This window comes from Chiloscyllium punctatum, chromosome 32 (genome assembly GCF_047496795.1).
Source record: "Chiloscyllium punctatum isolate Juve2018m chromosome 32, sChiPun1.3, whole genome shotgun sequence".
Classification (NCBI taxonomy): Eukaryota; Metazoa; Chordata; class Chondrichthyes; order Orectolobiformes; family Hemiscylliidae; genus Chiloscyllium; species Chiloscyllium punctatum.
The window spans coordinates 35,263,506-35,280,984 of NC_092770.1; the positions used below are offsets into that span (position 1 = coordinate 35,263,506).

General features: G+C 41.3%; 1 protein-coding gene across 5 annotated transcripts in view; it reads left to right on the top strand.

Moving 5' to 3' along the window:
- The window catches only part of nap1l1 (nucleosome assembly protein 1-like 1), an 89,518-nt gene that overhangs the window by 32,144 nt on the left and 39,895 nt on the right, over positions 1-17,479 (top strand). For all 5 annotated transcript variants that reach the window (XM_072552075.1, XM_072552076.1, XM_072552077.1 and 2 more), the window contains 3 exons: positions 2,981-3,083; positions 6,589-6,730; positions 15,612-15,692. In XM_072552075.1, coding sequence (XP_072408176.1) covers positions 2,981-3,083; positions 6,589-6,730; positions 15,612-15,692 — 326 coding nt within the window. The remainder of the gene's footprint in view (positions 1-2,980; positions 3,084-6,588; positions 6,731-15,611; positions 15,693-17,479) is intronic.

Genomic DNA, 17,479 nt, shown 5'->3' on the forward strand with positions numbered 1-17,479 from the left:
GATTTGGCAGCATCTGGAAAGAAACCAGTTAACGTTTTGGATCTGGTGACCCTTCGTGACCATGATAATAAGACCTAAAATGTTAACTGATTTCTCTTTACACATGCTGTCAGACTTGCTGAGCTTTTCTAGCAATCTCTATTTTTGTTTCCAATTTACAGTATTTGCAGTTTTGGTTTTTGTGAAACATTTGTCCCTTGGGTGTCTCAAATCTTTCTCCTCTCATCTTTCCTGAGGAGAAATTCCACCTTGTCTGTCTCAACTGGCAGCTGCCTGACTGAGATTATACCCTATGGTTCCACAGTTTGGGTGTGTTGCTCTTTAAAATGCCGCAAACCAGTGCAGCAAGTAGTTAAGCAGACTAATGGATTCTGGCTCTTATATCTAGAGGAGTGAAGTACAGAATGCAGAAGTTATGTTGCAGTGATATAAAGTCCTAGTTACACCCTTCTTGGAGTACTAAGTGGATCTGGGCACCATTCCTCAGGAAGTATACATTGGCATTGGAGGTAGTAGGTATCAACATTTACAAGAATGATACCTTGAATTCAGGCATTCATTTAAGGAGAGATTATGCAAAGTTTTTTTATCCAGAAATGGGAAAGTTATAGGATGATCTGATATGGATAGGAAAGGTTTAGAAGGACATGGGCCAAGTCCATGGAAATGGGGTTAAAGTAAATAGACATTTTGGTCAGTTTGGGCCAAAGAGCCTGTCTCTCTATCTTTCAATTTTTAAGAAAGTCAAAATGTTAACAAGAAAAGACAGGATAGATAAAGGTAAGTTATTTCCACTGGGTGAAGATGCTAGGACTAAGGCATATAGTCTAAAACTTAGGACCAGACTGTTCAAAGGTGCGTTCAGAAATACTTCTACACCCAAAGGATGGTCAAGGTTTGGAATGCTCTTCCACAAACAGCAATTGATCCTAGGTCAGCTGTTAAGTCTTACATCTAATTTTTCTTTTGAGTTAAGGTATTAAGGGATATGGATCAAAAGTAGGTATGTGGAGTTTGGCCGCAGATCAGCCATGATCACATTGAATGGCAGAACCCTCTTGAGGGGCTGAAATAGTGGTCTACTGTTCCTATGAATCTGCAGCACTCTGCCAGTAAGGGTGGTAGAGGCAGAAACTGTCTTAATGTTTAAGACATATTAAATATGTATTTGTGATGTCAAGGCATAAAAGCCTTGGCATCACAAGAGCTTGAAAATGGGTTAGAATAGTTGGGTGGTTGTTTTTGCACAGTGTGGACTCAAATGGGCTGAAAGGCCTTTTTTCCATGCTGTGGAAGTCTGATCTAATGAGTGGAAGGAGGTTATCAGTAAGAAGATTGAACTGGAGAAATTAGAGGTTGGAAGATTTCTTTTGGAACATTAGTTCCCAACCTTGATCACATTGAAAACCAAACTGTCATTCTGGCTATTATGTCAAACTTGTCAGTTTTTGTTCTGCTATTTATTCATCCTGTTTAATGTGTTGTCACTGCTTCACACATTCAGACAGTGTTTGGATTTGATATTTCCCCCAATTTTCTTGATAGCACTTCGATAATACGGACCTAATAACTATCTTCCTTTCTTGCTCTCCCTTTTTGATCCATTCTGCTTGCTTTTGCACAAAGGCGATTGTTCCTGCCTACTTCCACAAGGTAGTGGAAGAAGTTTTTTGATAGGGAATTGTAAATTTTCTAAAATCTTTTTTGTTTGAAGTGACTTTTACCTGTTCTCTTCTCCATGTTTATCTTTGTTTCATTTAATTTCCTAATCATTTTTCTATTAAGTAGTGTGCAGATTACTTAATCCAGTCAGACTCTGTAATTGGTATGCTTTTATCGCTCATCCTAGATGAATTCAGAATCCTTACAGAAATTTTATTTCCATCGGGGGATTTCTTTTCTTTGAGTGGAGAAGCTTGCATGAGTTCTGAGGTACTCAATTGAATTTAGATACGTTCAATAGGAGAGGTTTGCAGGGTTGTAGAGAGAGACATTGCAATTAATTGGTCTTTTGAAGAGCCAGTGCATGCGCAAATGCTCTCTTTCCTGTGATCTATGATCAGATCTGCTTTGTTTTGAGAGATCTATGGGGTCGAGCATACAATCGCAACTTACCAATTCATCATACAAATGCTGGCAGATGTATTTCTCAATTTATATCAAACTTGTAGTTTTCATTAAATTTAACATTAATTTACAGGTAGATAGGATAGTGAAGGAGGAGTTTGGTATGTTTTCCTTTATTGGTCAGAGTATTGAGTACAGGAGTTGGGAGGTCATGTTGAGGCAGGACAGGACATTGGTTAGGCCACTGTTGGAATATTGCATGCAATTCTGGTCTCGTTCCTATCAGAAGGATGTTGTGAAACTTGAAAGGGTTCAGAGAAGATTTACAAGGATGTTGCCAGGGTTGGAAGATTTGAGCTATGGGAGGGAGAGGTTGAATAAGCAGGGTCTGTTTTCCCTGGAGCGTCAGAGGCTGAGGGGGTGATCTTTCATAGAGGTTTATAAACTCATGAGGGGCATAGGATAAATGGACAAAATCTCTTCCTTGGGTTGGGTGAGTCCAGAACTAGAGGGCATAGGTTTAGGGCGAGAGGGGAAAGATGTAAAAGAGTCCTAAGGGGCAACGGTTTCATGTAGAGGGTGGTATGTGTATGGAATGAGCTGCCAGAGGAAGTGGTGGAGGCTAGTACAATTGTAACATTTAAAAGGCATCTGGATGGGTTTATGAGGCATTTGGAGGGATATATGGGCTGGGTGCTAGCAGGTGGGACTAGATTGGGTTGGATATCTGGTCGGCATGGACGAGTTGGACCGGAAGAGTCCGTTTCCTTGTCCATCTGACACTGACTGTACTAGGATCTTGCCTAACATTTTTTTTAAATATTAAAAGATCCATCTGCCAACTGTTTGTGATAAATTGACTATTCATTTCTCTTCTCCTTCTGTCTCCCCTACTCCCAAAAAATGTGTACAGCTCGACAGCTCACCGTGCAAATGATGCAGAATCCACGGATTTTGGCAGCGTTACAAGAGCGACTTGATGGGCTTGTAGGCAACCCATCTGGTTATATAGAAAGGTAAGGAATATTAACAATGCATCTTATTGTCCTGGTTCTGTTCCTTCCAAATCCCCTCAATCTCCTCCTGCTTACCCTAAGGGTGTGGTTCCTCTTAATTAACTCCTCAACCAAGGGGCGCAGCTGTCCTCTGTTCACTCTGTCCATACCCCTCAATCTTGAATGTTCCCCCTGAGTCTTCTCTGCTCTAAAGAAAACAATCTAAGCCTCTCCAGTGTTACCTCATAGCTTAATTTGTCCACTCCAGGCAATATCCTCTGTAACCACTCTGGTGCTATCACATTCTGGTAGTGAGGTGACCAGAACTGTGCACACAATGGTCTGTGTAATTCCAACATTACCTCCTTGCTCTTATACTCTGTGCCGTAACTGAAAGTAAATGTTGCATATACCACTTTAACTAGCCTACTCACTTGCTCTGCTGACTTAATTACTCTGCAATTAAGGTTGTACCATTTCTTAAACATATAAAAATTGCCTTTGTTCCAAGTGAATTATGCAGTTTCTCCAAGGATCACGGAACGTTTATTTGACCGATCGTGGAACTGAGAGACTCCTCCCGGGAGGTGTGTATTGGTTCCGCGATCGGTCAAAGAAATGTTAGGAGTAAGGTCTACTTCAGCAAGATTTCAAGCTTGAATTAGTAATGGTTGGGTAGAGGTTAGTCCAGCAACATAGGTTAAAAGCTTCTGTGTTCCTTTGGAGAAACTGTGCAATTCACTTGGAACAAAGGCAGTTTTTATGCTTAAGAAATAGTCCAGCCTTGATTGCAGAGTAAATCCAATAAAGTGTAATAAAATGACACAATGGACAGCATGTTAACCCAATGATATTTCTTTGGAAGCAAAGTTGTTTTCCACACGTTATTTCTTTGCACCCGCATTTCAGGGTTAGGTAGGATGGTTAATGTGTCTTATCTAGCTTAGTTAATTCCATACTGTGAGGGGCCCATTGTCTTGCTTAATCTTTGATTAGCTCGGGAATGCAGCTTTTAGCAGGATGAGAAGCCATTTTGTTATGTTACTTGCATTGAGAAGCCATTTTGTAGTTAGTAAAAGCATACATAAAATGGTTGCTCCTGACAACTGTTGAAATCCAGATTTTAGATCCTCACTTGGATAAGACGAATACCCTAGGAAGGTGGCCTTGGCTAAGGGAGTCCAAAACTAGAGGACATAGATTTAAGGTGAGTGGGGAACGATTTCAAAGGGACCAACATTTTCGCACAATATGATGCATATGTGGAATGAACTGCCAGAGGAAGTGATAGAGGCAGGTATACTGAGAACATTTAAAAGACATTTGGATAGGCACATGGATAAGAAAGTTTTAGAGGGATATGAGCCAAATACAGTCAAACAGGGCTAGTTCAGTTTAGGAAACCTGGTCAGCATGGACCAATTGAGCTCTCTTTTTGTTGTGAGACTCTGATCCTTGTGATATACCACTGGACACTGGCCTCCAGTTATTCAAACAGCCTTCTATCTTTATTACTAAGCCAGTTTCTGATCCGTCTTGCCACAATTTCTTTGTTCCACGTGCTTTAACCTTATCAATTAGTCTACCATGTGGTACCTAGTCAAAGTCCATATAAACACAATCCATGCTTGATCACGTTTTCTCAAAAAGTGGCAAATTTGTACGACATGACCTCCCGCTAACAAAGTCAAGCTGACCATCCTAAATTAACTCATTCCTTTCTAAGCAGGTATTAATTCACTCCAGAATTTTCTCCAATAGTAAGACTCACCAGTCTGCAATTTCCTGGTTTGTCTCTATCACTTTTTAAAAAGTGCAACCACATTAGCTGTCCTCTGGCACTTCTCTGTGGCTTGAAAGGAATTAAAAATTTGTCAAGCCACTAATTTTGTGCTTTTGTTTCGCACAACAGTCTGAGATGTAATTATCCAGGCCACAACCTTTTTTTTTAGCTCAAGAGCTTCCATTACTGCTGCGCCCCCCCCCCCCCTCCCCATCCCCTTCTGTGTTGAACTGTGCAAGTTCCTCAATCCTTTTTTCTTGAATTATGTTACCCAGGTTTTTCTCTTCCAGAGTGAAGACTGAAGAGAAATATTCATTCAACACCTTTCCAATATCCTCCAGCTTCACACACAAGTTGGGCCCTATTCTTTCCTTTATGCATTAATAAAATATCTTTTGGATTCTCATTAATTCTGCTTGTAAGTTATTTGTCATGGCCCCTTTTTGCTCTTCTGATTGCTTTCCCAAGTTTTCATCTGCACTTCCTGCATTTTTCTAGGAATGTACCGGAATTGCTCTCTTTGGGTGACACTCTAGACATCCAGCGTTCTCCAAACTTTGACTCTTTAGAGGTAAATGTAGGGGCAATGTTGCCGTCTCAGTAAAGTAGGTGTCACCTTAACATTCCTAAGTTCTTCCCACAAAGCCTTATTTGAGCATCCTTCAAAGATATTCTCTCCTTATTGCAATAATTGACTCTTTAATTTTACATGCCTACACCACCACCTTTTTTACTCCCTTGCCAAAAGGTCCTATACCCTAGAATGAGTGGTCATTCTAGTCCTTCCCTCAACCATCTTTCTGTGATGGCAACAATATCATACTTCCATATGCCAATAATGCCATAAGACTGAGTTAATCTATTGCGCTCCTGGCATTAAAGACCATCCAAACCTTCCGTACTCTTTTGACACTCAACATAGCTAAAGTCACTTGCTTCCTTTGCTGTAGCATGTCTCAATAATATACTGTGTTCTTTCCCCTTGCCAGACGAGTTTAAACTCCTCAACAGCCTTGGCAAATCTACCTGCCAAGGTAGATTTAGTTCAAGAGCAAACCATCCCAGAATCTAAAACCCTGTCTGTCTCACGTACTTTTGAGCTGAGTATTCATCTATCCTAATCTCCAATTTCTAAACTCACTAGCACGGTGCCCTGGGAGTAATCCAAAAATGGCAAACATTGATGTCCTTTTTAATCTACTGCCTAACTCCCTGAATTCTTGATGTAAGATCTCATTCCTCACTTTGCCCATACCATTGGTACCATGACACGCAACTCGTTACACCCCTCTTTCAGGATGCCCTGCAGCTACTCATTGACATTACACTGAGGCAACACACCATCCTGGAGTTGGTCTTTGTCTGCAGAAATGCCTGTCTGTTCCTCTGACAGCAGAATTCCTTATCGTTGTTGCTCTTTTTCACCTCATCAGCTTCCAAAGTGGAATGCTGGTTAGTCGCTGGGACCAAATGGACTCCTGCATTACCTGCTTTTTTCTTTCTGAACTGTCTGGTGGACAGCCATTCCGTCCCCTCATACAACTGCCAAGTTCTGGTTTTAGTTACAAGGCTGTAGTAAAGAATGATTAACTTGGATTGTGGTGATTGGAAATGCAAGACTATTTCAGTTGAGCTATTGGCTTGTGTTTTTTTAAAAATCACTGTAGAGGTGAGGTAAATTGAAGTCCATCTTGGATGAATACTAGGAAGCAAGTTGACTTGTGAACTTTATTGGTTTTTCAGCTTGCCTAAAATTGTGAAGAAGCGTGTAAATGCTTTGAAGAACCTCCAGGTGAAATGTGCACATATAGAAGCTAAGTTCTATGCAGAAGTTCATGAATTGCAACGAAAGTATGCTGCTCTCTATCAACCCCATTTTGACAAGGTAAGGTATCATTTTGGTTTTCTTGAGGGAAGTTTTTGCACAGGTCAGTTAAAACTGGGAATTGGGGCACCAGTTATTCGTTATTTGCTGTAATAGCATCTGATATGGTCTTGAAAAACAAACTACTGAAAAACCTAAATAATTAGTTGAAGAATATAATTTGGGTATCATGCTGACCCCTTGAAAATTGTGTAAGCTACAAGTGAAATTTGATATCTACTGTTGCAGCAGTTTCAAAAAGTACAAGATTGTGTTTATCCTGTGGTACTGTTCACTGGGTCAGAGGATATTGGAAAGAACATGAAAATTTTCCTTTGCGTTATTAATTAACAGTAATCTTTTGTAGAAATGCTTCAATCTGTGGCTTTAAGGGGAAAAAATTAATCATAACAATAGAGGTTCTTTAGCCCAGAGTCCAAATTATCAAAGCTACACCACTTATACTTGTTCACATACTAGGTTTATAGCCTTGAATGTTATGGCACTTCAAATATCCATCTCATTATTTTTTAAGATTGAGTTTTCCTGCTTCAACCACCCTCCCAGCCAGTACATTTCCAACTCCAACCATCCTCTGCGTGAAAAGCTTTTCCTTAAGTCCCATTAAATCCTCCTGCCTTTCACTTTGACATTAGGCTCCATTGTTATTGAACCATCAGCTAAGGGGAACAACTGCTCTCTCTCCACCCTATCTGTGCGTCTCATAAACTTGTACGCCTCTATTAGGTCCCCCCTCAATTTGATGCTCCAAAGAAAACAGCTCAAACTTTATCCAGTCTCTCTTTGTAGCTGAAGTACTCACCCCAGGCAACATCCTGATGAATCATGTCTGCACTCACTCAAGTGCAGCTGTGGATAAACCTAACCAAAGTCCTACACAGCTCCGACATTCCCTCCCTACTCTTTTATTCTATTCTGATAAAGGCAAATGTCCCGTATGCTGCCTTAAGTATCCTATTACCCTGCCCTACCATTTTTAAGTATGTGGACACTCATCCCAAAATTCCTCAGTTCATCTGAGCTTCCTGATGACCTGCCATTTATTGTACACTCCCTTGTCTAGTTGCTTCCAAAATGCATTATCAGGGTTACATTTCATGTACCATTGATCTGCCTGTCTGACCAACCTATCAATATACTCTAACCTAAATACCTTCCTCCTCACTCTCGACAACCCGGCCAATATTATGCACCCATGAGTTTCGTTGTCTTACTCTGCATGCTCTCTCATCTTTACATAGTTTATGAATATATCAAACAATAAGGAAGAGGTTTTAGCAATTCTGGAAAGTGTGAAGATAAGTTGCCTGGGCCAAATGGGGTTTATTCTAGGATTCTCTGGGAAGCTAGGGAGGAGATTGTAGAGCTGTTGGCATTGATCCTTTTTATTGTTATTGCCTACAAGAATAATGTCCGAAGTCTGGAGGACACCAAATGTTCCCTTGTTCAAGAAGGGGAATAGAGACAACCCTGGAAATTTGTAGACCAATGAGCCTTCTGTTGTGGGTAAAGTGTTAGAAAAGGTTGAGAGAGGATTTATAATCTTAAAAGGAATAAGTTGATTAGGAATAGTTAAGTTTTGTGAAGGGTAGGTTGTGCCTCAGGTGGATGAGGGTAAAGCAGTTGGATGTGGTGTATGTGGATTTCAGTAAAGTGTTTGATAAGCTTCCTCGCACTATGCTATTGCACAAAATGCAGTGGCATGGGATTGAAGGAAATTTAGCAGTTTGGATCAAAATTGGCTAGCTGAAAGTGGACAGGGTGATGGTTGATGGGAAATGTTTATCCTGGAGTTCGGTTACTAGTGGTGTACCGCAAGGATCTGTTCTGGGACCACTGCTGTTGGTCACTTTTTCATAAATGACCTGGATGAGGGCATAGAAGTATAGGTTAGTAATTTGCAGATGACACTAAGGTCGGTGGAGTTGTGGACAGTGCCGAAGGATGTTGCAGGTTATAGAGGGACATAGATAAGCTGCAGAGCTGGGATGAGGGGTGGCAAATGGAATTTAATGCGGAAAGAGCGACAGGCATAATGGTAATATTCTTGGTAGTGTAGATGAGTAGAGGGATCTTTGTCCATGTAATAGACCCCTGAAAGTTGCCACCCTTGTTGATAGGGTTGTTAAGATGGCATACAGTGTGTGAGCTTTTATTGGTGGAGGGATTGAGTTTTGGAATCATGAGGTCATTTTGCTGTCTAAATCTGGTGCGGCCACATTTGGAGTATTGTATGGAGTTACAGGAAGGATGTGGAAGCGTTGGAAAGGGTAGAGAGGAGACTTACTAGGATGTTGTCTGGTATGGACGGACGGTTGACTGGTGACTTAATTGAGACATAAGAAAATCAGGATTAGATAGGGTGGACAATGAGCCTTTCACCTGGTGATGGTGAGCACAAAGGGGCATAACCTTGAATTGAGGGGTGGTAGATATAAGACAGATGTCAGAGGTAGTTTCTTTACTCCGTAGTAGACTTCCTAACTTTAAGGGCATTTAAATGGTCATTCCATTAACATATGGATGAAAATGGAATAGTGTAGGTTAGATGGGCTTCAGGTTGGTGCAACATCAAGGGCCGAAGGACATTACAGTGCAGTACAGGCCCTATGTTCAAAGGGACCCCTGTGGTGTGCCACCCCTTCAGAGGAAGGGTCACCAGACCTGAAACATTAACTCTGATTTCTCAGATGCTGCTAGACCTGCTGAGCTTTTCCAACAACTTGTGTTTTTGTCCCTTGTATTTTTAACTTGTATTAGTTTCCCACGTGACCTTGTCAAAGGCCCTTATGAAATCCATATAAACTGCGTCACTACCCTACCCTCCTCTCTCTACCTCAAAATACCACTGTTAGGCATGACCTCACTCTGACAAAGCCACCTAGCTATATCTGACCAAACCTTGTTCCTCTAAGTAGAGACTATTTTCTTCAAAGTCTACATTAGTGCTACATCTGAATCTCTGAATAGCTGCCATTTAACCAAATTCTCTTTTGTTACTTGATATGAAGAGGTGGCTTGGTTGTAAAATAGGCAACAGGAGATGGATCTCAATTAGAACTATTAGTTGTCCCTGGATTTAGTGGTTTACTCATTTCAGGGAGGCAACAATATCGTGGTATTATCCTGGGGATTCGATTTAAAATCCTGCCATGGCAAATGGTGGAATTTTTTAATGCAATATAATCTGGAATGAAGAATGTGATCATGATCATGAATTGACCCTTGTTAATTGTTGGAAAGCCCATCTGGTTCACGTAATCTTTTGGAAGGGAAACTGCTATCCTTACCTGGTGTGGCCTATATGTGACTCCAGACCCATAGCAATGTAGTTGCCTATTAACTGCCCTCTGGATAATTAGGGGTGGGCAATAAATATTGACTTAGCCGGTGATACTGTTATTCGATGAATTTTAGAAAGATAAAATAAAAATTTGCAGTTTAACTTCAATTTATCTATTTTATATGGGCAATTTTCAGAGGGACTGCCCACCCCAACATTGGTCTCTGTCAGTGCCTAAATTAATAACATGATCAAGTACAGTGAAATAAGTTCTTGGGGGTTTTCTAATCTAAATTGGATTTGTAATGAATCCATTATGACACTGGTATACAACTGATTTATGATGCAGAGTGAAATTAACAGCACAGATTAAATTCCTGTACTGGCTGAGGACACAATGAAGATCCTTCTCCACCTCCTTTCCTGGAATGTGGTGACCGTCAGGTTAAACCCATCACCAGTTGCATCTCTCTAATGAGAGACCAGCCCTATTGTCCTGTGATTGCGTGTGACTTTAGCTTTTTATCTTACAGCAAAATTCAACATATGTTTTGTTTTGCCTGTCATTGATATTGCATTATTGGCTTTGTTAATTTTAAAACTGGTGAGAAAGCTCAAACACACTTAGAGGTAGTAAGTTTAATTATTACTGCAACTCCCAAAATTCTTAAGTTTAGCTGAGTTGATTTTACAGCTTGACTTAGTTTATTTGAAATTCTGAAAATACCTTTTAAAATGCCACTTGGAAAGTAAAGCTGGTTGATTTCTTGTGAAAGAGAAGTTCGACAATATGCATCCAGTCGTTTTTGACAAACTACAAATATGGGTGAATGGAAGCGAATTCAAAGGTACTGTTTTATTGGACATTACTTAGCGCGACTCTGATCTTGATTGACAGTTGGCAAGGTAACTTGGAAATATAGTATAGAGTCATAAAGATGGTACAGCATGGTAACACTCCCTTTGGCCCAGCCTGTCCATGCTGACCAGATATCCTAAATTAATCTATTTGCCAGCACTTGGCCCATATCCCTCTTAACCCTTCCTATTCATACACCCTTCCAGATGCCTTTTAAATGTTGCAATTGTACCAGTTATCTCTACTTCCTCATTCACTATATGAACCACCCTCTGTGAAATAGTTGCCCCTTGGCTCCCTTTTAAAATTTGCCCCCTATTCCAAAACCTAGGCCCTCGAGTTCTGGCCTACTCCCCCTCTTTCCCCTCCCTTCACCCCAGGGAAAAGACCTTGTCTATTTATGCAGTCCGTGCCCCTCTTGATTTTTATGTGTCAAACAGTTTTCACTTGTCATAACTGAATCTGTCAAGCCTTTGTCACATTTTTTAAGGCTCCTGGAGAGTTTTCACGAGCTTTCACTTTGTTTCCTCTTCCTATGGGCTCATGTGTACGTAACCAAGAACTCGGCTGGTACACGAGTTAGGTATTTGCAACTGAAACATGAGTGGAGAAAGAAAGTAGCTTTGTTTTGTATCGCTTTGAATGGATAGGTTGCAAACAAGTAGTTGGATGATACCAACTGATAATTAGACTTAATAGAATTTCTATATGCACCAAAGCAAGAATTGTACCTTTTTTTAAATTCTGTGTTTTATCTAAAAAATGTTATTTGATCATTTTAAGACTTTTGAATTCTAGTTTGAGGAAACTCTTTGTTTCCACATCGGTATAGGGTTGAGCAATATCCTATAAGGAGCTCATGCACTCCTTGCAAACTGAAGAGCTGTGACCTTATTGGTTGGTAGGAAATCTGTCCAAGATTTGGAAAAAGACACTCTAAAATGAACTGATTAACTAATAAATTAAGTAGAGATGGCTGGGTAGGTGATGTGCTGTATGATGTAGGAGCTGGCTGATCCCATTGCGAACAGCAGTGACCACATCAGCATGTGTTGTTTATTGAAGGAACTTTGGCTCTGAATTGATGAGCTGGAATCTGAGGTTTAAAACATTGGCACATCTGTGAGGGGGAAGAAGTATCTGGATGCTTTGTTTCAGGAAGCAGTCACATAAATTCGTTTGGATAATCAATTATTTGGTTAATCAATTAAAATGCCTTTACTCTGGGGCTCTGAGATTTTAAAGTCTGCTCCAGAGACTTGTAGCAGCACGCAGCGTGTAAGACTCTGCCCCCAGCACTGCCGCCCGTCCGCCCCAGAAGCCTGTCCAACACTGCCCCTGCCCCCCACACCCACCTGTCATCACCCCATCCAAGTCCAGGTGATTGTGGAGTATAAGATCTAGCCAAAAGATTAGTGTGATGCAACTGAAATTTTCTATTGAAAAAGACCTGGATTATTGAAGTCTCTCATCTTTTAGAATGACTGTTTCAGTTCTTTCATAGGTAAATCCCAGAACTACTTTTAAAAAACTGTTCTGAGATTTACATGCTAATGAACCGAAACCTGCAATCCATTCTAAAAGAAGAAAGACTGAACAATCCAGGTTTATTTAAAAGATCACTTCAGTAGTATGACACTAATCTTTTGCTATGAATTGTCTTATGATCTTGTACTCCACAACCACCTGAAGGAGCAGCACTCCCAAAGCTAGTGCTTCCAAATAAACCTGCAGGACTAAACCTGATGATGTGATTTCACTTTGTACACCACAGTCCAACACTGACATTTTCAAATCATGAGATCCAGATTTGCTCTTGACCTTGTCCAGTAGGTATGGAGTACTTGTTCCCTGTATGGATGAGGAACAAAGCTGTAAGGAGGATGAGTCAGCTGACCATGGCACCTTGGTATTAGATTAGATTAGATTACTTACAGTGTGGAAACAGGCCCTTCGGCCCAACAAGTCCACACCGCCCCGCCAAAGCGCAACCCACCCATACCCCTACATCTACCCCTTACCTAACACTACGGGCAATTTAGCATGGTCAATTCACCTAACCTGCACATCTTTGGACTGTGGGAGGAAACCGGAGCACTCGGAGGAAACCCACACAGACACGGAGAGAACGTGCAAACTCCACACAGTCAGTCGCCTGAGGCGGGAATTGAACCCGGGTCTCTGGCGCTGTGAGGCAACAGTGCTAACCACTGTGCCACCTTGCCGCCCACTGGTATAGGAGACCAGTCAACAGTGGGAAGCAGAAAGCACAAGTAGTAGTTGTAGGGGGTTCTCTGATTAGGGACTAAATTTTGTAAGCATGAGTGAGAGTCCTACCTGGCAACTGAAACTTTCAGAAAACTGAATGGCCTGAACAGAGTAGATGTTGGGAAGATATTTCCATTGGTAGGAGTGACTAGGACCCGAGGGCACAGCCTTAGAGTAAAAGGAAGCTCTTTCATCTAAAGAGAAGTTTCTTTAGAGTTTGATTGTTAGGGGGGTAGTGGGGGAATGGGGTTGAGAGATTTATCAGCCATGATTGAATGGTGGAGCAGATTCGATGGGCTGAATGGCCTAATTTCTGCTCCTGTCTCTTATGATCTTATAGTTAAAGCATCTACAGAGGCATGATGGAGGGGCTGACTGGAATTGTGATTGGGAGAAGAGCCAAACAGGAAAGGCAGTGGAACAGCAATGGCAGGAGTTTCTGGGAGTAATTTGGGAGATACAGCAAAAGTTCAACCTGAGAAAAAAGCATGCTAAAGGGAATATGAGGCAACTAAAGAAGTCAGGGCTGGTGTTAAAGCAAATGAGATGGCATATAATGTGGTGAGGAGCAGTGGGAAGTCTCAAAGACTAACAGGATAATGAAGAAAGAAATAAGGATGGACAAGACGAGATATGAGGGTAGCTAATGAGATGTAATAAAAAGTTTACTAGAGTTTCTTCAGATATAAAGGGCAAAAGTGGGCATTGGTTTCCTAGAAAATGATGCTGGAGAAGCAGTAATGGGGGGAGTCCCCTGGCTGAGGAACTGAATAAGTACTTGGCATCAATCTTCATGGTGGAAGACATGAGTAATTACCAAGGAGAAGTTGCTAGAAAAATTGAATTTTGAAGGTGGATAAATCACCTGGGCCAGAGTTCTGAAGGAGATAGATGGAGATAACATGGAGGCTTCAGTAGTGATCCTTTAGGAATCACCTAGTCAGGGAGGGTCCCAGAGGACTAGAAAATCACTAATGTCATTCCCCTTTTTAAGAAGGGAGCAAGGCAAAAGACAGGAAATTATAGGCCATTTAGCCTGAACTCAGTCATATTGGTAAGATTTTGGAGTCCATTATGAAGGATAAGATTTCTGAATGCTTGAAAGTACATAGTAAAATAGAGCAAAGTCAGCATGGTTTCATCAAAGGGAGGTAATGTCTGACCCAGTTGTTAGAATTCTTTGAGGAGGTAAAGAGCACTTGGACAAAGGAGTGATAATGCATATTATCTATCTGGACTTCCAGAAGACCTTTGACAAAGTGCTGCACAGGATGCTACGGATGAGATCAGGGCCGCATGATGTCAGCAGCAAGGTACTAGCTTGGGTGGAAGCTTGGCTGTCTGGCAGAAAGTGGGGATAAAAGGCTCCTTCTCAGGATGGAAGCTAGTGAGAAGTGATGTGCCACAAGACTCTGTTTGGGGCCACAATGATTCACTTTATATGTTGATGATTTTGGTTGAAGGAACTGAAGGCACGCTGGCTAAGTTTGTAGGTGATACAAAGAGAGAAGGGCAAGTAATGTTGAAGATGTGGGCAGGCAGCAGAAAGACTTGGACAATTCAGGAAAGTAGGCATAGTGGCAGATAAAATACAATGTGGGAAAATGTGAGGTCATGCATTTTGGCAGGAAGAATAGAAACATGGACTGTTCTCTAAATGGGGAGAAAACTTGGAAGACTGAAGTGCAAAGTGACTTGGGAGTCCTAGTCCAAGTTTCTCGATGTAAACTTGCAGCTTGAGTTGGTGGTTAGGAAGGTGAATAAATGTTGTCATTCATCTTGAGAGGATTAGAATATGAAAGCAGGGATGTACTTCAGAGATTTTAGAAGGCTCTGGTCAGACCACATTTAGATTAGATTAGATTACTTAGTGTGGAAACAGGCCCTTCGGCCCAACAAGTCCACACCGCCCCGCCGAAGTGTAACCCACCCATACCCCTACATCTACATTTACCCCTTACCTAACATTATGGGCAATTTAGCATGGCCAATTCACCTGGCCTGCACATCTTTGGACTGTGGGAGGAAACCGGAGCACCCGGAGGAAACCCACGCAGACACGGGGAGAATGCGCAAACTCCACACAGTCAGTCGCCTGAGGCGGGAATTGAACCCGGATCCTTTTAGAATGGAGATAAGGCGCAACTACTTTCGCCAGAGTGGTGAATCTGTGGGATTCATTGCCACAGAAAGCTGTGGAGACTAGGTCATTGAGTGTATTTAAAATATGTTATTGATTGCCAAGAGATGAATGTTATGGGGAGAAAGCAGGGAAATGGTGCTAAAAACCTATCTGGCATAATTGAATGGTGGAGCAGACTTGATGGGACAAATGGCCCAATTTTTGCTATGTCTTATGGTCTGATTGGGAAATGTGTTGCTTTATCATAAGGAGTGTGGAGTGTTTTATTCTAGTGCTTAACTTGGAATAAGGAGCTCCAATAAGTAACCATGTCTTGTCTTTTCCTTAGCGGAGTGACATTATCAATGCTGTCTTTGAGCCCACAGAGGAAGAATGCAAGTGGCAAGGAGATGATGAGGAAGAGTTATCAGTAAGTATGCTAGCTTCTAGATGCTGAAAGCTTGCTGCTTTCACAAGATGGGATAATCAGTATTGGAATTGAACCTGGCTCTTCTATTTATTTCTATACTTCTAAAATAAAAGTGGATTATTGTATTGGGGGTTTCATTTGGGGCATATTTTAGGGACGCAGTCTCTTGATGTACATTGATTTTCTTTTTTCCATCTGTTTCGGATTTGCAGTATTGTACTTGTGACACTGTTCTCCCCAACTCTACTTCCACCTTACTATTTGCCTTGGATCAGGTACACTGTGTGGTGCCAAAAACGCATTTCACTATCAAGTTAACTATATCCTGATTATCAGCTGTTGGCACAGTCACTTATAAAGGGCAGTATGTTTTCACTTTTAGTCTTTGATTGTGGACCAAAATGCGAAGACAACTTTTTTTTGAAAAATGAATTGCCTGTCGCACATTGTAAGTGCAGTTTACACAGCTGCTTCCTCAACCTGAGGATAGGACTGCAGGTGGGCTGGAGACAGGGTGGGTATATAAAGGGAGATTTGACCAGTGGCAAGTAGCTGACTGGTCTGGAAAAGTAACCAGTTGTTAATGGTGAGGGTTTTGAGTCAGGCAGTAATTATGATAGGCTGCCACGTTGAACACTTTGGGTGTGCATGTTTGAGCATGCATCGGATCTCTGAAATGGAAGGTACATATTTTTAAAAAGAATCAAGATTAAAGAGAGCCATTTTGACTTCACATTAGTTGCTGTCAGCTGTAGTTTATAAGGGGAGTTAGAGTTTTAACTAGCTGTGTATGTTGACCTTTTATAATTAATCTATATATTTTTAATTAATGTAATTCTTGACAGGTAAAGAAACCTAGTCCTTGCTTTATCAAGCTGGGTCTCAAAAGGCAGTCAACTTGAGATGTTTTAACTTTAATATCTCTGGCAGTAACTGAGCTTGATCTCCAGCATGCCACTCGACTGAGTTGTCACATTGCTTTTGGATCTTTACTATCTTCTGTTGTTGAGTAACTTGGAAAAAAACAGAATAGGACAGGAACAACCCCTTCATCCTGCCATGTTTGTGTTGACCATGATGCTATTGTAAACTAATCCTATCTGCATGCACATGATCTATATCCTTCCATTCCCTTCCTGTTCGTGTCAAAGTACCTCTTAAACTTTGCTCATGTATCTGCTTCGACCACCTCTCCTGGCACCGTGATGTGGATGTCTACCACTTTATAAAATTCTTTGCCTTCATATTTCACTTAAAACCTTTCCATGCTCTCATTTAAATCTATGCCACCCCCCACCCTTGTTTTTGACATTCCCACCCTGTGAAAAAGATTCCAACTATCCACCTTATTCATGCCTCTCATTTTATATACTTGTATTAGGTCTCCGTCTCTGTTCCAACAAAAATAATCCATGTTTGTCCATTCTCTCCTAATAGCTAATGAGCTCCAATCCAGGCAACTACCTGGTAAGCCTCTTGCACCCTCTGCAAAGTCTCCACATCCTTCCTATATTGTCAAGAGCAGAACTGCGCACACAGCTCCCAATGTGGCTTAACTAAAGTTTTATACAGCTGCAGCATGACTTGCCAATGTTTATACTGTGTCTCAACCAATGAAGGCAAGTATGCTGTATGCTGCTTATTCCACTTTATTCACTTGTGTTGCCACTTTAAGGGAACCACGGGCTTTCATCCCAAGATCCCTCTGTACATCAATGCTCCTCGGTTCTGTCTTTTACTGCAAACTTTCCTCTTGCATTTGAAAAAAGAATTGATGAAACTTGTGT